Genomic DNA, 27,823 nt, shown 5'->3' with positions numbered 1-27,823 from the left:
ACTCATACACACCCCAGAATGGTATCCGTGACAAGTAAAGTTGTCCCCACAAATAATGAGCCCTCACATGGCTCCGTACACTTAATTACAAAATGTTTTAGGGGTCAGAAAATAATGATAAAAAAGGGGTTTTTTTTCAAGTTTTTTTTTTCAGTATCAAAACGCAAGAAAAACTTTACATATGTGTTATCACCAGATTTGTACTGATGTGGAAAATGAAGAGTTAGTGTACACGGGAAAAAAAATAACAAAAGTAAAACTGTGGCAGAATTGAGTTTTTTCTCCAATTCCATCCCATTTGCAAAGTTTTCCCCACTTCCCACTACATCCTATGCAATATTAAATGGTGTAATTAAAAAGTACAGTAATGGTGCAATTAAAAAGAAAATTGCCTCAGGAGCTTGTTCATAATCATTAGTAGGAAAGGCCAGGTGATGCAAATTTAAAAGTTTTATAAATACCCCAAATCTTCTAACTTTGTTCCAAAAAACAGCAGCCATGGGTTCTTCTAAGCAGCTGCCTAGTGCCTAAAGCTCTAATAAAATGGTTGAGACCCACAAAGCAAGAGAAGGATATAAGAAGATAACAAAGCTTTTTCAGGCTGACATTTCCTCAGTTCGAAATATAATTAAGAAATGGCAGTGAGGTTCAAGAGAAGATCTGGAACACCAAGAAAAATTTCATAGACAGCTTTTCGTAGGATTGCTAGAAAGGCAAATCAGAACCATCACTTGACTGCAAAAGACTTTCAGGAAGATTTAGCAGACTCTGGAGTTGTGGTATAAGTATATTGTTACTACTGTTCAGCGACATCTGCACAAATATGGTCCTCATGGAAGAGTCATCAGAAGAAAACCTCTTCTGCGTCCTCACCTCAAAATTCAGCACCAGAAGTTTGCAAAAGAACAACTAAACATCGAAACAAGTCCTGTGGACCGATGAGGTTAAGCTATGGCCACAAAGTATGTTGGGAGAAAAAATGTATTTCATCAAAAGAACACCTCTCCAACCATTAAGCATGGGAGTGGATTAATCATGCTTTGGGGGTTGTGTTATAGCTAATTGCACGGGGAACATTTCACAGGGAGGGGAGAATGGATTCAATTAAATTCCAGTAAATTCTGGAAGTAAATATAACACCCACTGTAAAAAAGCTGAACTTCAAGTGGATAAGGATACTAAACCCCAGACATGGTATGGTGGTTTTATCCCATCACAGTATGCTAGTATGGTAGTGTTATCCTGTGACGGTATGGTGACATTCTCCTGTCACAGTAGGGTGGTGTTATCCGGGAACCACATAGTGGTAATATTTGGCTGTGTAAATGTTACTGAGTGGCATTTACATTGATCAATCATGACACTAATAATTATTTTTACAGTATCACAATTGATAGTAATGATAAATGTTGTCATTAATCATCTCCTTTGTTAATTCTAAGCGTTTATCATCATGATTGCTCAGAAATGATCCAATCACGACAATAATTGCCTAGTGTACATGTGCTTGTAATGGAGGCATATTCAACATGAGCTGTAAATACAGCCCTGTGAAACAATAACTTTTTTTTAAATGTCACCCTAAAATAATGCATACTGTTATGTAATAACATCACCATACCATGCCTGGATAACACCAATACAGTATACAATGCTTGAATGACACCAACATACCACCATACCATGATGGGGTAACACCACTATATCATGACTGTATAACATCAGCATACCATGCCTGGATAACACCAATATACTACCATAGCGTGATGGCATAACACTGCCATATCATGCCTGGATAGCACCACTATACTGTTCCTGAATAACACCACCATACAATACTGAATAACACCAACATACCACCATACCATGATGGGATACCACCACCATAGCATGCATCGATAACACCGCTATACTGTTCCTGGATAACACCACCGTAATGTTCATGGATAACACCAACATATCATGCCTGGATAACACCATAATACCACCATACCGTGATGGGATAACACCACCATACCGTGAGAGGATAACACCACCATTCCATGCCTATATAACACCAACATACTAGTATACTGACATCCTTATCTTTATAAGTTTTATTGTCCTGATGAAGGGGGCAGTCCGCCCCTGAAACGCGTAGACCTTTTGAATAAAAGATTACCTTTATGGTAACAATTTAATTACGGAGTCCATCTTCTGCATCAGCGCCGCTTGTAATTTGGTCTGATTCTCTCCTTTCAACTATACCTGTGACATCTCTTTTGACCGTGAGCGACGGGAAAAAGAGCATAGACCAAGGCAGCAGACGCAGATTCAATTCCCGTAAACTGGACGGGATCTTTTTCCAGTAAGGCTCAACATAGGTGTTGTGACTCATCACAACCACGCATGGTAAGCACAATCAGTGTATTATTGCATTATTGTCTGTAAGGTTCCACACACGAGGCGCTGCCTCCTTCTCTTTTTTTCCTTTTCTATAGTATACTGACATGGGATACTACCACCATATCATGCATGGATAATACCACCAAACTGTGACAATATAACACCACCATGCCATGCCAGTATAACACCAACATACTAGCTAGCATACTGTTACGGGATAACACCATACTGTGACTGGATAACACAATTCCAGGTGACCATATGAGGCACTGTATTAGGTATTTTGCCATGTATGGCTATTTAAAGGGGTTGTCCATTTCCGACACTGATATTAGGACCCGCTGCTAGCTCCAAAATGGGGCCCAAAGTGAGCAAACTATGTAAGCACAGCCACCCTTTATTCACCACTATGGGAGTTCGGAAAGTACCTGAACGAGTGCGCTTGGCTATTTTTGGAAGTCCCATAGCAGTGAATAGATGGTGGCTGTGCTTGCATGCCAATCATGACACCAATAATTATTTTTCTAAAATCACAATTGATGTTAATGATAAATGTTATCATTGATCGTCTCCCTTGTTAATACTAAAGGGGATGTGTCATCAGAAAATGACCTGCTGTTTTGAAATCATTTTTGATGATTGTTTTTTAAATTTTCCATGTCACTTTTTATATTTAAACTACAGTGTAAAACCAAAAACCCTGCAGTTTTTGCACTGCCCACGATGTCTACTAATTGGCGCCTCTTCTTGGTTTGTACAGATCACTTTACTGCAGTTATATATTATTCTAATCCTGCCTGTAACGCTACCACCTCTGTGTATAGATAAGACAGGATCCCCCATAGAAGTCAATGCGGTCCCCTCCTGACCATTGTGTCTATGACCCATGGGGCTGCCATAAAGCAATTTTCTTGATGTTTAGTTCACTAATGCTGTTAAGAACAGCTCAGGCAAGATGGCCGCCCCCATAATCATGTTAAGGAAATAAACTAAAAAAATCTACAATCAGAAAATAAAAACTGAAAAAAGTATATGCGTCACTATCTGGTTTTAACTGGAAGATAAAAAATAAATTGTTGACACAATTCCTTTACTATTTATTATTATGATTGTCAGATAATAATTGCCTATTGTAAGTGTGCTTGTAATGGAGGTATCTTCAGCCTGTAGTGCCTAGGGCAACGTGAGCTGTAAATATGGCCCTGTGAAACACTACATTTTTTATAAATGTCACCCGAAAATAATGCATACTGGAAATGGACTAAAAAGATAACAAGGAATTTATACGTAAATCCAACAAATTCATGGTATCATATAAGGGGTCTATGTAACTTCTTGCAGCTGGAGTCTTTCTTTGACCCCCTTTGCATGCAGTAAACAAACAGTTCATGGTTTTTTAGTTAGAAATTATTAACTTTTATAATCTGGACATGACATACCTTGGTTGAAAGAATTTTGTCATATTGACTTTGTTCTGCTGTACTTTGCTTAAAGTGCAAAATAAGTTGACATTCTCTACAGTTCAAGAGAAGACACTATAGCTAAAAATACATTCGGGTAGCTTGTTTCCAGAGTCTGGCGCTTATCATGTGTTCTTGGTTTATGAATAGTGCACAATTAATATGAACTGCTCCTAAACTCTTTTCTGTCTTTATTATGAGATGCTTTAGATTACAGTATTTCTTTCATTGTCCGTTCATTGCCAAGTATAGTAAGTTATTCTAGCTCCTGATGATGGAAATACAAGCAATGTTATTGAAGTATACCATGGTCACTATGTAGTGTGTTGGTGCTGTCTGGCAGGTTGCAATGTCACACGTAATCTTGTCTTTCATAAAAGCACTCACATAATTATTTTATTCTTTGGTCCATTTGCAAGGAACATGATGTATCTAGTAGTTAAGGTAATCTGCTTACCTGCCAATCTGCAGTGACTTTATTAGTGAGGTATGAGGTTGCTCCTGGTCCTCCACTGTTTCTAAGACTCTGAGGTATTGGTATAATATGGAGTGGGCTCAGGAGCTGAGCCCACCCTATACAAGCAGGTGTTGGCTGTGTTATACAAGTGACATGTAGGTAGTGGAAAAACAGTTAATAGGTAATCACCGTTTCTGGTCAATCACAAGAAAAAGCAACAATCTCCTTGTAAATAGATATGCAAAGAAAAGGGGGGTTAGTCAGCACCTCCCAATGCGCAGGTGCACGCTGCCATGGCTGAAAACAGAGTAAAAAAAAGGGGGTAATGCAGCAGCACCCTGCTAACCAGATAAAGTACAATAATGCCATAGTCACAAAAAATATTATAGTTCTAATGCTAAGCTTATTTAAAAAGTGAGATGCTTGGCAAATGCATTTTGTACAAAACCATCTGAGCCCGTCTGCCAAACGTCAAGGCGATCTCTGTAAGACGGGTCCTAACACTAAATACTACCTGTTATGCGCCATAATGGCCGCCATAAAGTTCAGGAAGTGTTGGATCCACATGAATGCTGGGTCCACTATGCCTTTTACCATTTTTGGTGCCACAATGGCCTCCATTACTTACAAGGGATGCAGTTACCAACATGCATGCCGAGCCCACTCCATACCTTTCCTTGTGCCAGACGGCTTCCAATGAATGTAGTGAGAGCAGGCCACAGATTTATACTGAGACTGATAAAAATCAGCCTATGGGGCAGACAGGCTAATCAGGAGTGCACGACTTGCTAGGCTTTTTTTTGGTGCTGACTAACCCCCTTTTCTTTGCAGATTTACAGTGTTGGAGTTGTGGCACTCCAGTGAGTCGTGCACTCATGATATTGCCTTGATGTTCGGCAGACGGGCTCAGATGGTTTTGCACAAAATGCATTTGCCAAGCATCTCACGTTATAAATAAGCGTAGCATTAGCACTATAATATTTTTTGTGACTATGGCATTATTTTACTTTATCTGGTTAGCAGGGTGCTGCTGCATTCCCCCCTTTTTATCCCCTTGTAAATAGATAGATACGACACAGTGAAATAGCCCACAATGTTATTATCTGTGGAGAGTGATGTCAATAGACAATACCACATAAATGGTGTCCAAGCAAAGGTGATGACCCACAACAAATCAGCAAGTAAATAAATATGTGAGTGAAAAATAGGGTTACCGAGGCTCATCGGTTGGGTACTATGGACAGAGGTGCACTGTCAACGGTACACCCCAAAAAAACGTGTAAAATGGAGTATATAAAAAGATATAAATGTGACAGGCACACTCATCAGAGGCGACGTGGAACACAAGAATACGTTTATACTAAATACACCATTTTATTAAAATAAATATGTAAAAACATGTACTTATAGGCTATTGGGTTACGGTAACTCTTCACCTTTCAACATATAAAGTAAAGTAAAAGTAAAATAAATCCCTCCTATATAAAACGTAATACATAAAAATTATGCATATAAAATATTAGTACAAAAGTATACCAATTTCTATTTGATAGATTAAATAGATAATGATAACAATGTCCCTGTTGAGGAAAGGTTCAGTGATATGTAATGACGGAGGTACCACAAATGCCAAATTTGGTAGTATGTATAGTATAGTTTGTCAACATTTATGGTAATTGTTCCTGGAAAGATCTTCCTATATACTTTTATAAAAAGGATTGTTACGATTTGTAAGAGTTAATTTGCATATCTTGAAAAATTGTTGTTGGTGATTAATACGCATTGCTTGTTTTAGGTGCTGTTGCTGTGCGTAGCGATATATCAATCGGTTGTAGGACCTAAATAGGCCGAATGTATAGACCAAGTATATGTTTCATAAAACAGTTGCTAGTAGGGTAATACTGTGAATGTTGCACGATAGTTGCTATATATATATAATAATATAATAATATAGTGGCAGTGCAATATATATTGCTTATGTATTCCTGCCACTCTTTAGCGAATATATGGTGATTGGGATATTATATTGTTATTACCGTTGCAAAGTCACTGAAAATAATGGTAACACATGTACTCGTGTTCATTTAGTACATTACCACTCCGACGGTATGAGGCTTCTCACGACAAGTCTGCTTGTTATGGTTTTGCTGCCTTCCGTGTCTCATAAAGAGGTCATCTGTCTGCCTGGTTAGTGCATCTTGTTCACTATCCTTTCAGAGTGGATGAAGGACCTGTGATTGCGCTCTGTTTGGCGTCCCACGTGGGTATTAGATGTAGGTGTGGCTTGTCTTCCTCCCGTTCGGTCCCTGTACGGCAGGCACTTCAAAGAGGACTTACCTTGAGTTTTTTTTAAAATAGGGCAAAGTCCTCTATAATGGTATATGATAGATGAATATCTTATAAAAACCAAACGCGTTTCGGAGCTTAAACCTTGCTCCTTCTTCAGTGGCTAATCATATATTGACATGTTACAGGTAGGTTGGCCTGACGAAGCACAAGTTAGCGCAAAACGGCTGTCGCCGCCAATTTCATCTGTGTACATCCGCACGTTATGCTCTAGCCCAAAGATTTTATACATGAATGAATAAAGCATCGTTTTATCTACACTGGTGAGTGCCGCCTTTTTTATTGTTTTCCACATGGTTACTGTACCTATTTTTCGAGGCTGTGCACCACTTCATGTGTTCTTAAAGAGACAGGTGGTTGAGGACCTGGTGTATATGTTAGTGACGCTTGGCAGTGCCGCCTTATCTTCTGATTTCTCTACTATTGTCTATATAGGTAGGTTTATATATACTTGGCTTTAGGTAGTGACTGATAATTATGTTGGCATCAAGTTAATCCCGTACTGGATTTTTCAAGGTGGTTATTTCTTTCACAAAGTGTGTCTTGTTGTACAGTTTTTAAAAGAATGACATATAGTATAATGAAAGGAGAGGATACCAAAAGTATAAACACCATAATAGAAACTAAATACATGCACAGTACTAAAAATAATATAAAAATCATGTAAAAACGCTTGGAAAAACACAAAAAATACGTCTGCATTTCTGGTGCGTTTCGAATGTGTTTTTTTCAAATTATTACATAAAATAATTCACTGTAATCTATAGATGTATATGCCATAATATAATTTATGAGATAATTTGGAAGGTGAATATCAAATATTATAAGTATTGATAGTATTGATAGTATTTTAAATCATTCATGTAGGATCAATTGGCAGGAAGTACTGTCATTATGGGGTATTGAGGGCAGAATTATGAGGAAGAACTTTTTTTTTTTTTTTTTTTAGCACACGGCCACAACATAACAAAATGTGTAAAAAACGGAAGGATCTAAAGGCTTTCTGAACGCACTGTATATACTTGTAGAATACCTTAGAGTTTGCTATATGTTTCACCCCACCCATAGTCCAATAAACTCAGCAAATAATACATGCTACATTAAGATTCACACCACAATCTCAGAATTTCGATTGATATTGACATTTTCTGTTGTTGAATACAGTCTTTTAAACTTCATTGTTTATGGCATACATTCTGTGCACACCTAAATTACGCAACAAATAAGTATTGTGTTAATATGGCCTTTGACTCTTGCCAAGGTGTAAATATGCCTTTTGAGTCTTGCTGAAGTCACTGTTATATGACTAAGCATTTGTTTAACTTATAGAACAAATGTCATATGCCGGCAACCCAAAGCAGACCTCCGGGACATCATGCAAACAGGACACAGGCAAAGCAGAGCAAGGACCCACAGAGAACTTTATTACAAGTGTAATAAAAGCACAGGACAGTAAGCAGGTAGGCAATAGTGGTAGCACTACCACAGACCCAAGTGCACCGCCAGACCAGAGGAAAAACCCAGAGAGCAGAGAGACAGTGAGCCCTGTTCTTCATAGAGCCCCTGGTGGTGGGGATTAACTGGTCAAGGGCTCACTGGTCTCACCTCCAGTAAGGTCCCGGTGCACTTGGCCCCTACCTGCAGAAACCACGCAGGCACAAGCACCAGTGGAACAGACAGCAAAAGAACTGGAACCCATACAAACACAGCACATGGAACAGACAACAAGACAAATGGGAACAGCACAGAAGCAGGTGCCTGGACCCCAATCGGGATGGAAGAATGGCGGTCTTAGGCAGAGCTGCACACAGACTAGAGATTACACAGACAAGAGATTCACACAGACTAGAGATCCTCCCTCCAGAGAACCCAGGGGCCATCTCACAAAGGCAGGACAAACACGGGATAGGAACAGAAGCAGAAAGGAACTACAGGCAGACAAGAACAGACAAGCATAAGCAGTAGGCACTGCCAGGCAGGACATGGGACAGGACTACAATCAGAGGCAGTTTAGCACTGCCAGGCTATCAGATGCAGTAGAGCACTGCTAGGCTTAACAAGAAACAGACAAGGATAACATAAAGATCATACAGGACAGATACAGATCAGACAAGGACATAACATCAAACACCATCATAGAACAGGTAACAACAACATCATACCAGGCGACACCACACAGAAGGGTAGACTGGACACAGAACAGAAGATAGACAAGGTGCTACACCCAGCAAGACACAACAAAGACTGACCCCAAGCCCCACAGCTCACAGGTAGATATAGCTGCTTAATGACGGCACCTGAAAGCCACACCCAGGCACAGATCAGGGGAAGTTAACCCCATCAGAACAGAAGGGAGTACCAGAACCACTAAACACACAGGCTGCAGTACAGGAGCCCCTGGCAACCAGCATACATGGAGTCCACCTCAGACAGTACCCCAGAGCACAAACAACCCGTGTCACAGTGACAAACAGAGAAGCATCCAATTTCAGACCCAGTTCACACACAAGGCTGCAGCCAGCACGCATCGCAGAACCAGCATGCATAGGAAAACCCACAGCCAGTACACAAGGCGCATGCAGCCAGCCTGCACGGGACCAGAGACATGAGCCACACAGATGCAGACACAGGAATACACAAACAAAGGACTCGGTTCACACGCTACACCGCAGCCAGTATGCAGTCCCACGCAACCAGCATACACAGCATACACAGCCTGGAGCCATTATGCAAGGGAGCCTGCAGCCAGCCTGCAAGGCAACAGTGATAAGAACTGCACAGAGAAACAGACAAGGGGAGTACACACATTCACAGGCATAGTACACACAAGACACCGCAGCCAGCACACAGCCCCAAGCAACCAGCATACACAGGAGTCAGCCTGCAGCCAATACATGAGAGGGCATGCAGCCAGCCTACACGGCCAAACTGTCACAGTGAACCGCACCATGACAAAAAGCTGAGAGACTATATTAAAGGAACAGTTTTAAAAATGGAATATTAATAGCTGTGCAATTTTGCAAGTAGAGGGCTATTTTATCCAGAAAGCCACATGGGCATTAAAAATAAAAAATACAAATCCCAATTTACATTAAAACACATGCTGGTGTGGTTTTCTTCCTAATGGTACATGTGAAGTTACCATCATACATAATTACTAATACCCCAAAAAGTTGATTGATTCATTGACAGAACATTAAATTATGATCACCTACTCTAAACTAAGACCAAGAGCTACATGTAATTGCTTGAATATTAATATATAATGGAAATGAGTTACCCTTTAATTATAAAAACTACAAACCAGTATTATCAGAATAGATTATTCCAAAGCATGAAGCAACAAACTACATCCTTAATCCAATCACAGGTCATAAAAACTTTGTGAGTTCCAAATTATCAGACTGTCCAGACTGCGTGTCTGCATGTTAAGGCTTCGTTCACATCTTTGTTTACTAATCCAGCCTTGCCAGATCCTCCATTTCACCACCGGATCCCCATTGACTGCAAAGGAGTCCAGGTGTTATCCGGCCTGTTTCCTGCAAAAATGCCAGGTTTCAGCCAGACATAAACCGCTGCATGTAATTGTTTTCTTCCAGCTGAAACCTGGCATTTTTGCCGGAAATCATCTTGATCACCTCTGGACAACATTGCAGTCAATGGGGATTCAGCTGTGAAATAGAGGATTCGGCATGCTGCTATGTGCTGGAACAGCCTGCCAGATCTACAAACGGAGATGTGATGAGGCTTAGGCCTTATTCACACGTCAGTGTTTTCCATCAGTGTTTGTGAGCCAAAACCAGAAGTGGAGGCTACACAGATATAAAGTATAAAGGAAAGATCTGCATCTGTTCTGTATTTAGAACCGCACCTGGTTTTGGCTCCCAATCACTGATGGAAAACACAGGGCATTATTCTGCAAGGATCTTCTAGAACATCCTTGATGAGCCTGCAGCTACAGAAGGAGGCCAGTTGTCACTGACAGCCAGACTGCCCATAAAAGCGGCAGGGATGGTTTACTACAGTCCCTGCCTACCTATCTCTGGAGGTTATTATTGCATGATTGGTGGGTAACTGTAGGAGATTCTGAGCCTTAGCAGACCCAAATAAGCTCTGCAGTGAGTCTTCAGAGATTGTATTTACCATGTAACTTGGTCTTGTATGATATTATAAGGGCCAAAAAGAAAAAAAGTAAACCAATATATAATTATAAAAAATATAATTAAAAAAATGTCAATAGTAGCCCACTCCACAGGTACTTAACTGTATTTTATGTTATTAAAATAGAAAAAAATGAAAGCACACTTATTTTTATTTTATTTTGCAATATATAAAAAATACAAAAATTAAGCCTCGTGTATCACTGAAAGAAAGATGCTAAATAATTTGAATAACAAAAAAAAAGTTATTGCTTTTGAACAGTCCTGTACTTCAAAATACCTAAAATGTGTCAGATCATGATTGGTTAATAATACAGATAATGCAGAAATTCAGAATGATGTGCCCCCTTCATTCCCCAGATGCATCATATGTACCACTTTCCACCCACCAATAAACGGAAGAATAACTTGCAGGAAATTAATTTTATATGTTCACACAATGCTTTTTATAAGGACAGTTCCAGAAGATTGCTTTCTTCAGCCCTACCATCTTGAAAAATGTACTTTGAGAAAATGCCTTGAGACAACCCCAATAAAAAAAAATCTGGTCTTGTAAGGCTACTTTCACACTAGCGTTCGATCGGATCCGTTCTGAATAGATAGATAGATAGATAGATAGATAGATAGATATGTCTGGGGCCCAGACATATACCCAGACCGGGCAAAGTGGGACTCTGGGCCAACAGAACTATTCCACCTAGAACTCTGCAAACACTTTCTCCAGGTCCACAGGAGCACCTCAAACAGTGCCTGTCGAGCAGAACTGGGCAGATTCCCACTCTACTTTGCTGTCCAGAAGAGGGCGCTATCATTCAGAGCCCATCTTCATAGCAGCAGTCCCAGCTCCTACCATCACAAAGCCTTCCTACACCAAGAAGCACCCTGCAACAAGTCACCAAAACCCAGCCTGCCCAAGCCACCAACCAATATAGCCTGACAAAGGGCGAAATCCAGAGGACGAAACACAAATATAAAGAGGAGTATATTAGCCTCTGGAGGAACGACATAAGAACAGTATACCAGAGCCTGCAGAGGGAGTACAAACTGGCCCCATATCTGGAGAAACTCCCCAATCCAAAAGACCGACAGATCCTGAGCCGGTACAGACGGAGCGCCCACAGCCTGTTCATTGATTCCGGGCATCACCGACAAAGGTACATGCCCAGGGAGAGCAGACTGTGCCAGCAGTGCGGACCAGGAGGCCGTGGAGGATGAGGCTCATTTCCTGCTGCGGTGCCCCAAATACTCAGTAGTGAGGGAGACTCACTTCAGGAGACTGTCTGATCTCTGCCCAGACTTCCTCTCCATGGAGGAGGAAGAGAGACTCTCCATACTGCTGGGGGGAAGAGGAGAACACAGCGGCCACAGCAGCACAATATATTACTGCCTGCCATAGACTGAGAGGAGCCTGATATACCATGGACTCCTATACCCCCACCCTGTATATGTCCCCATCCCCCAACCCTACCCAATTATTTTCCACTTGCTTTGGCAATGCTAAAATGTATTTAGTCCTGCCAATAAAGCTGATTTGATTTGATATTAGAGATAGATAGATAGATAGGATAGATATGAGATAGATAGATATGAGATAGATAGACCAAGATAGATAGATCGATAGATAGATATGAGATAGATATGAGATAGATATATAGATAGATATGAGAAAGATAGGCAGATAGATAGATAGATAGAATAGATATGAGATATATAGATAGATAGATGGATAGATAGATAGATAGATAGATAGATAGATAGATAGATAGATAGATAGATATGAGATAGATAGACCAAGATAGATAGATATGATGTAAACTTCCGTTTTGACGCTGCTGGGGCCAATCACTGGGCACAATAGTGGCCTGCTCCCCTTGCGTCATGACAAATGGTCAGGGCAAAGCCAGGGAGAGAAGAAGAGAGCCAGCACCAAGAAGCAGGTAAGTATGCCTCCCTTCACAAGGCTGCTCAAAAGGGGGGTTTGCCAAACCACCAAAGCCCCCCCCCCCCCCCCCCCAAAAAAAAATACAAATAAAAAAATAAATAAAGGGGTTGTGCTATATATATATATATATATATATATTATTTTTTTTTTTTTTTTAAGTATTGGTTATTATTATATATAGTTATAATAATTTAAAAAAAACTACTAAAAGATATGTCAATTTAAGTTGAAAACACCTAAACAGAAAATAGCATGTACACAATGCCTACTTAATGTAGCAAATCTTACTTGTATTTTTTATTTCTATTTTATCTATTACATGGTAGACACACCTATAGCCATTAGTACTTGTAAACTCTCATAAATAAGTATTATTGAGGAAGAGCATACTTACTTTGCCAGAACTGTCTGTACCCAGGATGTGGTTCTCCTTTACCTCACAGTCACAACTAGAAGATGAATGGATGAAAGTCCCCTTGAAGACATGTTGCACAGCATCCATAGCAGCTCAGCAGTAGAAGCAGCAGGATGACTCCGGCCTCTGCAGCACCGAGTAGTCTAATGCCTCTTAATAGCCTTGCTGTATGAGCAGTCATACAAGGAGGAGACTGAGCTCCCTGCTCTGCACCAATGACAGCTGCCACTGTTTTACCTCTGTCACGCGTCTAAGAGTTTCACATTATAATATAATCCTACTACTCTCTTCACAATAAGCATTGGCTACAAAGCCTAACCCCCATCACGCATTGGTGTCCGCTTCTGTACATTTATCTGCACATTGGAAAAAAGGAAAAGGTCATGTAATAGTTGTACTGTAATGCAATAAAACTGAATATCTCTGAAGTTCAAAGAGCAGGTGTGAGTATTTGCTTAGTCTACTGTAAATTACAATGCTTCTATTCTGGCTTGGCCACCTCCATAGGGCTGCGGAACAGTAGTACAAACAGTGTGAGGCTCACGCTACAGTTTTTATATTGGGACGAACGGACTTGGTAAATGGCAGCTGGACATAGACATAACACTATTAGTGTATGAGGGTTTGTGGTGTGTTTTAGTTAATAGCTGATTATTTTCCACATAAACAATGAGGTTGAGAAAATGAATTTCAATCATAGTAAACATGGGGTTTACTGACTGCCCATAGACTATAAACGTCCTGGATTCTGGGATTTATCTCTGAATGGGTGTTTTAGAATATCCATTAAGAGATCACAGCTGCACGCTAACTGTTCCTCTGTGTCCCTGCTTTCCAGATCACAGTGCTGGGAATGCTATGCTCCTTCCTTTTCTGGCCCCAGCGATCATTTTATCACTAGGGGCGAGAGTCTGCAGGAGCTGCCGGGCCTTCCTAGACCTCAATCGGCTATGCAGTGAGAGCCTGTACAGTGCTGTATAGCCTCTCTGGGGGCTATTATGGCAGCTTCAGTTACAGGAGAAATCAGTAGTAAAAAAGTTATATTAAATGTCCCCCAAAGTGTAAAAAAATAAAGTACATATAAAAAAATAACAGTTTCAAGTGTAAAAAAGCCCCTTTTACTTCAGTAAGCCATTTATTATATATTTCGTATTGCTGAGTTTGTAACAACAAGCTCTATGACAATATTACATAATATACCCCCAGGTGAACGCAGTTAAACAAAATAAATATAAATGGTGACAAAACAGCCATTTTGGTCACTTTTGCCTCACAAAAAGTGTAATAGTGAGTTATCAAAAAGTACTACATGCCCCAAAATGATGCCAATAAAAACGTCATCTCATCCCACAAAAAACGAGACCTGACACTAGGCCATTGACAGAAAAAAAAAAATCTGGCTCTCAAAAAATGGAGACACAAAAACAATATTTTTTGTTTTTCAAAAATGCTTTTATTGTCTAATGCTAAATAAAAAAAGAAACCTAGACATATTAGGTATCGTCGGGTCTGTAATGAACTGCTCTATAAAAATATTACATGATCTACCACATCAGTCATGAAAAAATAAATAAATACTATGCCAGAAGTGATTTTATGAAACAAATGTAGTAAAACAAGAAAAATGATGTACATTTGGTATCGTCATAATCATATCAATTCACAGAATAAGGTTATCATATCATATATACTACATTGTGAACCCCATAAAAAAAAACACTGACAGAATTGCAATAACTGCCCACCTCACTTCCCCAAAAAAATCTGATAAAAAGCTATCAAAAAGCCAGATGTACCCCTAAATGGAGCCAATAACAACTATGGCTTGTCCTGCAAAAAATAAGCCCTCACACAGCTCAGTCAAGAAAAAAGAAAAAAGTTATGGCTCTGAAATGGCTTCTGTCAGTAGAAATAACAGTTTTAGGGCTCATTCAGACGACCATAGTGTTTTGTGGATCCACAAAACACTGATGCTGGCCCGTGTGCGTTCCGCAATTTGCAGACAACACATGGCAGGCACTATCATAGAAAATGTCTATAATTGTCCCAATTGTGAACAAGAATAGGACATGTTCAATCTTTATTATCTGGGCCGCGGAACTACGGATACGTACAGCACATCGTGTGCTGTCCGCATCTTTTATGGCCCCATTGAAATGAATGAGTCTGCGTCCATTCCGCAAAATTGCGGAACGGGTGCAGACCCGTTCATACGGCTGTGTGACTGGGCCCTTAACCTGAATGACATTAGCGATGTGCTAATGTCAGCTGAACCTAAATAGCCTAGTCTAGTTTTAATACATGGCCTCTTTACTGCACAAAAATAACTTTTATTATATGCCAATTAGCCTCTAGGAGCAGGGGGGGCATTGCTCCTGCTCCCAGAGGGTCCGTTCTCCCACCTCTGTCCACGCCCCCTAGACTTGATTAACAGGGCCAGGCAGCGTTCACATCCTCTTGCCTGGCCGTTTACCCTGCGTAGCAGACATAGTAAAGGAAGGACGCTTGCGGGCTGCTGACCTCCTTACTGAGCCTATGCCGAATACATTACAGTACACCTGGATGAAGACACCAGCCGGCATCGCTCTGTAGAGCAGGTTAACAAAAAAATCTAAAATCAGTTTTTAATCATTTGAGGGGTGTAGTTTGTAAAATGCCATTTATGCATAGTTTCTACTTTTTCTACGTTTTTTTTTTTGCAAAACCATTGAAATGAATGGTTCCGTATACGGAACACAAAAAACGGCCCGTAAACGGAAAAAAAAAAGTTTGTGTGCAGGAGGCCTTAGTCTGTGTATTCACAGTGCTTATACATTAATTGGTAAATGAGTACACCATCCACCCATGTTTTGTCAATTAAAACAAATCAGAACACCTGTAAGGCTAGGTCTACACGACGACATTTGTCGGGCAACATTTTGTTGCACTAATGTCGCGCAACAATTTTTATAATGGCAGTCTATGGTGTCGCGCTGCAACATGCTGCGACTGCGACGCAACAGTCGCAGAAAATCCATTCGAGATGGATTTTTCTGCGACTTTTGCGTCGCAGTCGCAGCATGTTGCATGTTGCAGTGTGACACCATAGACTGCCATTATAAAAATTGTTGCGCGACATTAGTGCAACAAATGTTGCGCCCTATCTGTCGCGCAACTTATTGTCGCGCGACAAATGTCGTCGTGTAGACCTAGCCTAAAGGTGTAAACTAACTTACAGGATCATCGCTACGGAGGCATGTGTCTCAGGTATCAATAATTAGTTGGTGTTCACTGGTTAGCACTGCACATACTCCATCTCCCCTGGTGAGCTCACTGGAGAGACAAGGAGCTGCGCATGGGGGCATGTGCCGTAAGTAACACAATATGATAATGACCATCATGCTACGTGGTGAGGTAATAGCGACGTAACTTACTGGCATTGATCATACATGAATCATCATGTTAACTACAATGGATGTAAGGCACATATAGGGTGATGGCTATTAAATCATAAAAATGGAAGAACTGTGCACTGCCATAAGATTAGTACAAGATTCACTTGAACAAGTCTAGTTAGAGGTATAAATGACTAGAGTCAAGGGTTATTAATGAGTCACCAGTAAAGGTACTAAGGGTCCAAGATCAAAAGAATTTAGACTAGGACCTTCAGAATCACAGGTGCATATCCATGAAGCAAACATGATTATAAAAAAGAAAATGGCTGCACACCATTATAAATACAAACAATAGAGCTAATAAATGGGAATCATTCTAAATAAAAGTGGTACAATACCGACTATAAATGAGTAATGGAAGCTCTTAGCGCACTTATGTGTCGGGCCCATCTACCAGGCGTCAAGGTGGCTTCCGCAGATGGGTCCCTAACACTAGTATACTGCCTCTCTTGGACTTACCGAAGCCTACAATATTCAGAGCAGTATATTTAGTGTTAGGGACTAGGGATGAGCGAACTCGAACTGTATAGTTCGGGTTCGTACCGAATTTTGGGGTGTCCGTGACACGGACCCGAACCCGGACATTTTCGTAAAAGTCCGGGTTCGGGTTCGGTGTTCGTCGCTTTCTTCGCGCTTTTGTGACGCTTTCTTGGCGCTTTTTGAAAGGCTGCAAAGCAGCCAATCAACAAGCGTCATACTACTTGCCCCAAGAGGCCATCACAGCCATGCCTACTATTGGCATGGCTGTGATTGGCCAGAGCACCATGTGACCCAGCCTCTATTTAAGCTGGAGTCACATAGCGCCGCCCGTCACTCTGCTCTGATTAGCGTAGGGAGAGGTTGCGGCTGCGACAGTAGGGCGAGATTAGGCAGATTAACTCCTCCAAAGGACTTGATTAACTGATCGATCTGCAGCTGTGGATCATTGAGCTGCTGATCCTCAATTGCTCACTGTTTTTAGGCTGCACAGACCGTTTGTCAGTCTCATTTTTCTGGGGTGATCGGCGGCCATTTTGTGTCTTGTGGTGCGCCAGCACAAGCTGCGACCAAGTGCATTTAACCCTCAATGGTGTGGTTGTTTTTTGGCTAAAGCCTACATCAGGGTGAAGCTGTCACACCAAGTGCATTTAACCAGCAATAGTCTGTTCATTTTTTGGCCATATACAAAATCAGGGGCAAGCTGCGCCTGTCACCAAGTGCATTTAACCCTCAATGGTGTGGTTGTTTTTTGGCTAAAGCCTACATCAGGGTGAAGCTGTCACACCAAGTGCATTTAACCAGCAATAGTCTGTTCATTTTTTGGCCATATACAAAATCAGGGGCAAGCTGCGCCTGTCACCAAGTGCATTTAACCCTCAATGGTGTGGTTGTTTTTTGGCTAAAGCCTACATCAGGGTGAAGCTGTCACACCAAGTGCATTTAACCAGCAATAGTCTGTTCATTTTTTGGCCATATACAAAATCAGGGGCAAGCTGCGCCTGTCACCAAGTGCATTTAACCCTCAATGGTGTGGTTGTTTTTTGGCTAAAGCCTACATCAGGGTGAAGCTGTCACACCAAGTGCATTTAACCAGCAATAGTCTGTTCATTTTTTGGCCATATCCCAGTCTAATTCTGTCACTAAATCCATACCGGTCACCCAGCGCCTAAATACTAGGCCTCAAATTTATATCCAGCTAAATCTGTCCCTAGTGCTGTAGCTGGGCGAGTTATTTAGTGTCCGTTCAAGCACATTTCTTGTTCTGGGTTGAAATACAATTCCCAATTTAGCAATTTCATAATTTAGTGGTTCCTGCTATATCAGAGCTCTTTGAAATCTATCCCAAAAAGGGTATATAATATTGAAGGTGCACATAGGGTCATTCAGAGTAACTTCACACACACCCGCTACTGTGTATTTCCAAGTCTAATTCTGTCACTAAATCCATACCGGTGACCCAGCGCCTAAATACTAGGCCTCAAATTTAATTCCCTCTAAATCTCTCGTTACCCACCGCTGTACTGTTGTTGCTGGGCAAGATATTTAGTGTCCGTCAAAGCACATTTTTTGTTCTGGGTTGAAGTACAATTCCCAATTTAGCAATTTCATAATTTAGTGGTTTCTGCTATATCAGAGCTATTTGAAATCTATCCCAAAAAGGGTATATAATATTGAAGGTGCACATAGGGTCATTCAGAATAACTTCACACACACCCGCTACTGTGTATTTCCAAGTCTAATTCTGTCACTAAACCCATACCTGTCACCCAGCGCCTAAATACTAGGCCTCAAATTTAAATCCCTCTAAATCTCTCGTTACCGTTGTCCTGTTGTAGCTGGGAAAGTTATTTAGTGCCCGTCAAAGCACATTTTTTGTTCTGGGTTGAAGTACAATTCCCAATTTAGCAATTTCATAATTTAGTGGTTCCTGCTATATCAGAGCTCTTTGAAATCTATCCCAAAAAGGGTATATAATATTGAAGGTGCACATAGGGTCATTCAGAGTAACTTCACACACACCCGCTACTGTGTATTTCCAAGTCTAATTCTGTCACTAAATCCATACCGGTGACCCAGCGCCTAAATACTAGGCCTCAAATTTAATTCCCTCTAAATCTCTCGTTACCCACCGCTGTACTGTTGTTGCTGGGCAAGATATTTAGTGTCCGTCAAAGCACATTTTTTGTTCTGGGTTGAAGTACAATTCCCAATTTAGCAATTTCATAATTTAGTGGTTTCTGCTATATCAGAGCTATTTGAAATCTATCCCAAAAAGGGTATATAATATTGAAGGTGCACATAGGGTCATTCAGAATAACTTCACACACACCCGCTACTGTGTATTTCCAAGTCTAATTCTGTCACTAAACCCATACCTGTCACCCAGCGCCTAAATACTAGGCCTCAAATTTAAATCCCTCTAAATCTCTCGTTACCGTTGTCCTGTTGTAGCTGGGAAAGTTATTTAGTGCCCGTCAAAGCACATTTTTTGTTCTGGGTTGAAGTACAATTCCCAATTTAGCAATTTCATAATTTAGTGGTTCCTGCTATATCAGAGCTATTTGAAATCTATCCCAAAAAGGGTATATAATATTGAAGGTGCACATAGGGTCATTCAGAATAACTTCACACACACCCGCTACTGTGTATTTCCAAGTCTAATTCTGTCACTAAATCCATACCGGTGACCCAGCGCCTAAATACTAGGCCTCAAATTTAATTCCCTCTAAATCTCTCGTTACCCACCGCTGTACTGTTGTTGCTGGGCAAGATATTTAGTGTCCGTCAAAGCACATTTTTTGTTCTGGGTTGAAGTACAATTCCCAATTTAGCAATTTCATAATTTAGTGGTTTCTGCTATATCAGAGCTATTTGAAATCTATCCCTAAAAGGGTATATAATATTGAAGGTGCACATAGGGTCATTCAGAATAACTTCACACACACCCGCTACTGTGTATTTCCAAGTCTAATTCTGTCACTAAACCCATACCTGTCACCCAGCGCCTAAATACTAGGCCTCAAATTTAAATCCCTCTAAATCTCTCGTTACCGTTGTCCTGTTGTAGCTGGGAAAGTTATTTAGTGCCCGTCAAAGCACATTTTTTGTTCTGGGTTGAAGTACAATTCCCAATTTAGCAATTTCATAATTTAGTGGTTCCTGCTATATCAGAGCTATTTGAAATCTATCCCAAAAAGGGTATATAATATTGAAGGTGCACATAGGGTCATTCAGAATAACTTCACACACACGCTTCTGTGCATTTCCAAGTCTAATTCTGTCACTAAATCCATACCGGTGACCCAGCGCCTAAATACTAGGCCTCAAATTTAATTCCCTCTAAATCTCTCGTTACCCACCGCTGTACTGTTGTTGCTGGGCAAGATATTTAGTGTCCGTCAAAGCACATTTTTTGTTCTGGGTTGAAGTACAATTCCCAATTTAGCAATTTCATAATTTAGTGGTTTCTGCTATATCAGAGCTATTTGAAATCTATCCCTAAAAGGGTATATAATATTGAAGGTGCACATAGGGTCATTCAGAATAACTTCACACACACCCGCTACTGTGTATTTCCAAGTCTAATTCTGTCACTAAATCCATACCGGTGACCCAGCGCCTAAATACTAGGCCTCAAATTTAATTCCCTCTAAATCTCTCGTTACCCACCGGTGTACTGTTGTTGCTGGGCAAGATATTTAGTGTCCGTCAAAGCACATTTTTTGTTCTGGGTTGAAGTACAATTCCCAATTTAGCAATTTCATAATTTAGTGGTTTCTGCTATATCAGAGCTATTTGAAATCTATCCCTAAAAGGGTATATAATATTGAAGGTGCACATAGGGTCATTCAGAATAACTTCACACACACCCGCTACTGTGTATTTCCAAGTCTAATTCTGTCACTAAACCCATACCTGTCACCCAGCGCCTAAATACTAGGCCTCAAATTTAAATCCCTCTAAATCTCTCGTTACCGTTGTCCTGTTGTAGCTGGGAAAGTTATTTAGTGCCCGTCAAAGCACATTTTTTGTTCTGGGTTGAAGTACAATTCCCAATTTAGCAATTTCATAATTTAGTGGTTCCTGCTATATCAGAGCTATTTGAAATCTATCCCAAAAAGGGTATATAATATTGAAGGTGCACATAGGGTCATTCAGAATAACTTCACACACACGCTTCTGTGCATTTCCAAGTCTAATTCTGTCACTAAATCCATACCGGTGACCCAGCGCCTAAATACTAGGCCTCAAATTTAATTCCCTCTAAATCTCTCGTTACCCACCGCTGTACTGTTGTTGCTGGGCAAGATATTTAGTGTCCGTCAAAGCACATTTTTTGTTCTGGGTTGAAGTACAATTCCCAATTTAGCAATTTCATAATTTAGTGGTTTCTGCTATATCAGAGCTATTTGAAATCTATCCCTAAAAGGGTATATAATATTGAAGGTGCACATAGGGTCATTCAGAATAACTTCACACACACCCGCTACTGTGTATTTCCAAGTCTAATTCTGTCACTAAATCCATACCGGTGACCCAGCGCCTAAATACTAGGCCTCAAATTTAATTCCCTCTAAATCTCTCGTTACCCACCGGTGTACTGTTGTTGCTGGGCAAGATATTTAGTGTCCGTCAAAGCACATTTTTTGTTCTGGGTTGAAGTACAATTCCCAATTTAGCAATTTCATAATTTAGTGGTTTCTGCTATATCAGAGCTATTTGAAATCTATCCCTAAAAGGGTATATAATATTGAAGGTGCACATAGGGTCATTCAGAATAACTTCACACACACACGCTTCTGTGCATTTCCAAGTCTAATTCTGTCACTAAATCCATACCGGTCACCCAGCGCCTAAATACTAGGCCTCAAATTTATATCCCGCTGAATTTGAATACAATACATTGGGCCAAATAATATATTTGTTGTTGTGGTGAACCATAACAATGAGAAAAACATCTAGTAAGGGACGCGGACGTGGACATGGTCGTGGTGGTGTTAGTGGACCCTCTGGTGCTGGGAGAGGACGTGGCCGTTCTGCCACATCCACACGTCCTAGTGTACCAACTACCTCAGGTCCCAGTAGCCGCCAGAATTTACAGCGATATATGGTGGGGCCCAATGCCGTTCTAAGGATGGTAAGGCCTGAGCAGGTACAGGCATTAGTCAATTGGGTGGCCGACAGTGGATCCAGCACGTTCACATTATCTCCCACCCAGTCTTCTGCAGAAAGCGCACAGATGGCGCCTGAAAACCAACCCCATCAGTCTGTCACATCACCCCCATGCATACCAGGGAAACTGTCTCAGCCTCAAGTTATGCAGCAGTCTCTTATGCTGTTTGAAGACTCCGCTGGCAGGGTTTCCCAAGGGCATCCACCTAGCCCTTCCCCAGCGGTGAAAGACATAGAATGCACTGACGCACAACCACTTATGTTTCCTGATGATGAGGACATGGGAATACCACCTCAGCATGTCTCTGATGATGACGAAACACAGGTGCCAACTGCTGCGTCTTTCTGCAGTGTGCAGACTGAACAGGAGGTCAGGGATCAAGACTGGGTGGAAGACGATGCAGGGGACGATGAGGTCCTAGACCCCACATGGAATGAAGGTCGTGCCACTGACTTTCACAGTTCGGAGGAAGAGGCAGTGGTGAGACCGAGCCAACAGCGTAGCAAAAGAGGGAGCAGTGGGCAAAAGCAGAACACCCGCCGCCAAGAGACTCCGCCTGCTACTGACCGCCGCCATCTGGGACCGAGCACCCCAAAGGCAGCTTCAAGGAGTTCCCTGGCATGGCACTTCTTCAAACAATGTGCTGACGACAAGACCCGAGTGGTTTGCACGCTGTGCCATCAGAGCCTGAAGCGAGGCATTAACGTTCTGAACCTGAGCACAACCTGCATGACCAGGCACCTGCATGCAAAGCATGAACTGCAGTGGAGTAAACACCTTAAAACCAAGGAAGTCACTCAGGCTCCCCCTGCTACCTCTTCTGCTGCTGCCGCCTCGGCCTATTCTGCTGCTGCCGCCTCGGCCTCTTCCTCCGCCTCTGGAGGAACGTTGGCACCTGCCGCCCAGCAAACAGGGGATGTACCACCAACACCACCACCACCACCTCCGTCACCAAGCGTCTCAACCATGTCACACGCCAGCGTTCAGCTCTCCATCTCACAAACATTTGATAGAAAGCGTAAATTCCCACCTAGCCACCCTCGATCCCTGGCCCTGAATGCCAGCATTTCTAAACTACTGGCCTATGAAATGCTGTCATTTAGGCTGGTGGACACAGACAGCTTCAAACAGCTCATGTCGCTTGCTGTCCCACAGTATGTTGTTCCCAGCCGGCACTACTTCTCCAAGAGAGCCGTGCCTTCCCTGCACAACCAAGTATCCGATAAAATCAAGTGTGCACTGCGCAACGCCATCTGTAGCAAGGTCCACCTAACCACAGATACGTGGACCAGTAAGCACGGCCAGGGACGCTATATCTCCCTAACTGCACACTGGGTAAATGTAGTGGCAGCTGGGCCCCAGGCGGAGAGCTGTTTGGCGCACGTCCTTCCGCCGCCAAGGATCGCAGGGCAACATTCTTTGCCTCCTGTTGCCACCTCCTCCTTCTCGGCTTCCTCCTCCTCTTCTTCCACCTGCTCATCCAGTCAGCCACACACCTTCACCACCAACTTCAGCACAGCCCGGGGTAAACGTCAGCAGGCCATTCTGAAACTCATATGTTTGGGGGACAGGCCCCACACCGCACAGGAGTTGTGGCGGGGTATAGAACAACAGACCGACGAGTGGTTGCTGCCGGTGAGCCTCAAGCCCGGCCTGGTGGTGTGTGATAATGGGCGAAATCTCGTTGCAGCTCTGGGACTAGCCAATTTGACGCACATCCCTTGCTTGGCGCATGTGCTGAATTTGGTGGTGCAGAAGTTCATTCACAACTACCCCGACATGTCAGAGCTGCTGCATAAAGTGCGGGCCGTCTGTTCGCGCTTCCGGCGTTCACATCCTGCTGCTGCTCGCCTGTCTGCGCTACAGCGTAACTTCGGCCTTCCCGCTCACCGCCTCATATGCGACGTGCCCACCAGGTGGAACTCCACCTTGCACATGCTGGACAGACTGTGCGAGCAGCAGCAGGCCATAGTGGAGTTTCAGCTGCAGCACGCACGGGTCAGTCGCACTACAGAACAGCACCACTTCACCACCAATGACTGGGCCTCCATGCGAGACCTGTGTGCCCTGTTGCGCTGTTTCGAGTACTCCACCAACATGGCCAGTGGCGATGACACCGTTATCAGCGTTACAATACCACTTCTATGTCTCCTTGAGAAAACACTTAGGGCGATGATGGAAGAGGAGGTGGCCCAGGAGGAGGAGGAGGAGGAGGAGGAAGAGGGGTCATTTTTAGCACTTTCAGGCCAGTCTCTTCGAAGTGACTCAGAGGGAGGTTTTTGGCAACAGCAGAGGCCAGGTACAAATGTGGCCAGCCAGGGCCCACTACTGGAGGACGAGGAGGACGAGGATGAGGAGGAGGTGGAGGAGGATGAGGATGAAGCATGGTCACAGCGGGGTGGCACCCAACGCAGCTCGGGTCCATCACTGGTGCGTGGCTGGGGGGAAAGGCAGGACGATGACGATACGCCTCCCACAGAGGACAGCTTGTCCTTATCCCTGGGCAGCCTGGCACACATGAGCGACTACATGCTGCAGTGCCTGCGCAACGACAGCAGAGTTGCCCACATTTTAACCTGTGCGGACTACTGGGTTGCCACCCTGCTGGATCCACGCTACAAAGACAATGTGCCCACCTTACTTCCTGCACTGGAGCGTGATAGGAAGATGCGCGAGTACAAGCGCACGTTGGTAGACACGCTACTGAGAGCATTCCCAAATGTCACAGGGGAACAAGTGGAAGCCCAAGGCCAAGGCAGAGGAGGAGCAAGAGGTCGCCAAGGCAGCTGTGTCACGGCCAGCTCCTCTGAGGGCAGGGTTAGCATGGCAGAGATGTGGAAAACTTTTGTCAACACGCCACAGCTAACTGCACCACCACCTGATACGCAACGTGTTAGCAGGAGGCAACATTTCACTAACATGGTGGAACAGTACGTGTGCACACCCCTCCACGTACTGACTGATGGTTCGGCCCCATTCAACTTCTGGGTCTCTAAATTGTCCACGTGGCCAGAGCTAGCCTTTTATGCCTTGGAGGTGCTGGCCTGCCCGGCAGCCAGCGTTTTGTCTGAACGTGTATTCAGCACGGCAGGGGGCGTCATTACAGACAAACGCAGCCGCCTGTCTACAGCCAATGTGGACAAGCTGACGTTCATAAAAATGAACCAGGCATGGATCCCACAGGACCTGTCCGTCCCTTGTCCAGATTAGACATTAACTACCTCCCCATAACCATATATTATTGGACTCCAGGGCACTTCCTCATTCAATCCTATTTTTATTTTCATTTTACCATTATATTGCGAGGCTACCCAAAGTTGAATGAACCTCTCCTCTGCCTGTGTGCTAGGCCTAAATATATGCCAATGGACTGTTGCAGTGGTGGGTGACGTGAAGCCTCATTCTCTGCTATGACATGCAGACTGATTCTCTGCTGACATGAAGCCAGATCCTCTGTTACGGGAGCTCTCTCCTCTGCCTGGGTGCTGGGCCTAAATTTATGACAATTGACTGTTGCAGTGGTGGGTGACGTGAAGCCTGATTCTCTGCTATGATATGAAGACTGATTCTCTGCTGACATGAAGCCAGATTGTCTGTTACGGGACCTTTCTCCTCTGCCTGGGTTCTGGGCCTAAATTTATGAAAATTGACTGTTGCAGTGGTGGGTGACGTGAAGCCTGATTCTCTGCTATGATATGAAGACTGATTCTCTGCTGACATGAAGCCAGATTGTCTGTTACGGGACCTTTCTCCTCTGCCTGGGTTCTGGGCCTAAATTTATGAAAATTGACTCTTACAGTGGTGGGTGACGTGAAGCCTGATTCTCTGCTATGATATGAAGACTGATTCTCTGCTGACATGAAGCCAGATTCTCTGTTACGGGACCTCTCTCCTCTGCCTGGGTGCTGGGCCTAAATTTATGACAATGGACTGTTGCAGTGGTGGCTGACGTGAAGCCTGATTCTCTGCTATGACATGCAGACTGATTCTCTGCTGTCATGAAGCCAGATTGTCTGTTACGGGACCTCTCTGCTCTGCCTGTGTGCTAGGCCTAAATATATGCCAATGGACTGTTGCAGTGGTGGCTGACGTGAAGCCTCATTCTCTGCTATGACATGCAGACTAATTCTCTGCTGACATGAAGCCAGATTGTCTGTTACGGGACCTCTCTCCTCTGCCTGGGTGCTGGGCCTAAATTTATGACAATGGACTGTTGCAGTGGTGGCTGACGTGAAGCCTGATTCTCTGCTATGACATGCAGACTAATTCTCTGCTGACATGAAGCCAGATTGTCTGTTACGGGACCTCTCTCCTCTGCCTGGGTGCTGGGCCTAAATATATGCCAATGGACTGTTGCAGTGGTGGCTGACGTGAAGCCTCATTCTCTGCTATGACATGCAGACTAATTCTCTGCTGTACATGAAGCCAGATTGTCTGTTACGGGACCTCTCTGCTCTGCCTGTGTGCTAGGCCTAAATATATGCCAATGGACTGTTGCAGTGGTGGGTGACGTGAAGCCTCATTCTCTGCTATGACATGCAGACTGATTCTCTGCTGACATGAAGCCAGATTGTCTGTTACGGGACCTCTCTGCTCTGCCTGTGTGCTAGGCCTAAATATATGCCAATGGACTGTTGCAGTGGTGGGTGACGTGAAGCCTCATTCTCTGCTATGACATGCAGACTGATTCTCTGCTGACATGAAGCCAGATTGTCTGTTACGGGACCTCTCTGCTCTGCCTGTGTGCTAGGCCTAAATATATGCCAATGGACTGTTGCAGTGGTGGGTGACGTGAAGCCTCATTCTCTGCTATGACATGCAGACTGATTCTCTGCTGACATGAAGCCAGATCCTCTGTTACGGGAGCTCTCTCCTCTGCCTGGGTGCTGGGCCTAAATTTATGACAATTGACTGTTGCAGTGGTGGGTGACGTGAAGCCTGATTCTCTGCTATGATATGAAGACTGATTCTCTGCTGACATGAAGCCAGATTGTCTGTTACGGGACCTTTCTCCTCTGCCTGGGTTCTGGGCCTAAATTTATGAAAATTGACTCTTACAGTGGTGGGTGACGTGAAGCCTGATTCTCTGCTATGATATGAAGACTGATTCTCTGCTGACATGAAGCCAGATTCTCTGTTACGGGACCTCTCTCCTCTGCCTGGGTGCTGGGTAGTGTTGAGCGCGAATATTCGAAAAGCAAATTTTTTTCGCGAATATCGCAACTTCGCGATTTCGCGAATATTTCGAATATAGTGCTATATATTCGTAAAAACGAATATTCGTTTTTTGTTTCCCCCCCCCCCCCCACAAAATTACAGTACACATATAATTGATTGTTTCCCAAAGGTCCAACAGCTCAGATCTTACTCACATTGCCTAGAAAGTGATTGAGGCGCGAATCTTCGTAAGGCGATTTTATTAGCGCACATGCGAATATCGGCACGTCCCAGAACAGAGGCAAAGGGCTTTGCATTCATACATTAGTGAATTGAGTTGCGAATCTTCGTAAGGCGATTTTATTAGCGCACATGCGAATATCTACACTTGTCCCAGAACAGAGGCAAAGGGCT

The 27,823-nt window shown here is 43.0% G+C and overlaps 1 protein-coding gene across 2 annotated transcripts in view; it reads right to left on the bottom strand.

The window, feature by feature from the left end:
• Nucleotides 1-13,326, bottom strand: part of GDA (guanine deaminase) — a 143,872-nt gene extending 130,546 nt beyond the window's left edge. For both annotated transcript variants that reach the window (XM_044272948.1, XM_044272957.1), the window contains exon 1: nt 13,145-13,326. In XM_044272948.1, the coding sequence (XP_044128883.1) occupies nt 13,145-13,252 (108 nt within the window). In that variant the 5' untranslated portion in view covers nt 13,253-13,326. The remainder of the gene's footprint in view (nt 1-13,144) is intronic.
• Nucleotides 13,327-27,823: the final 14,497 nt, after the last annotated feature.

Source organism: Bufo gargarizans, chromosome 1, assembly GCF_014858855.1.
Source record: "Bufo gargarizans isolate SCDJY-AF-19 chromosome 1, ASM1485885v1, whole genome shotgun sequence".
Classification (NCBI taxonomy): domain Eukaryota; kingdom Metazoa; phylum Chordata; class Amphibia; order Anura; family Bufonidae; genus Bufo; species Bufo gargarizans.
Note: the sequence above shows the minus strand (reverse complement) of the source record. Positions and strands in the feature narration are given on the sequence as shown.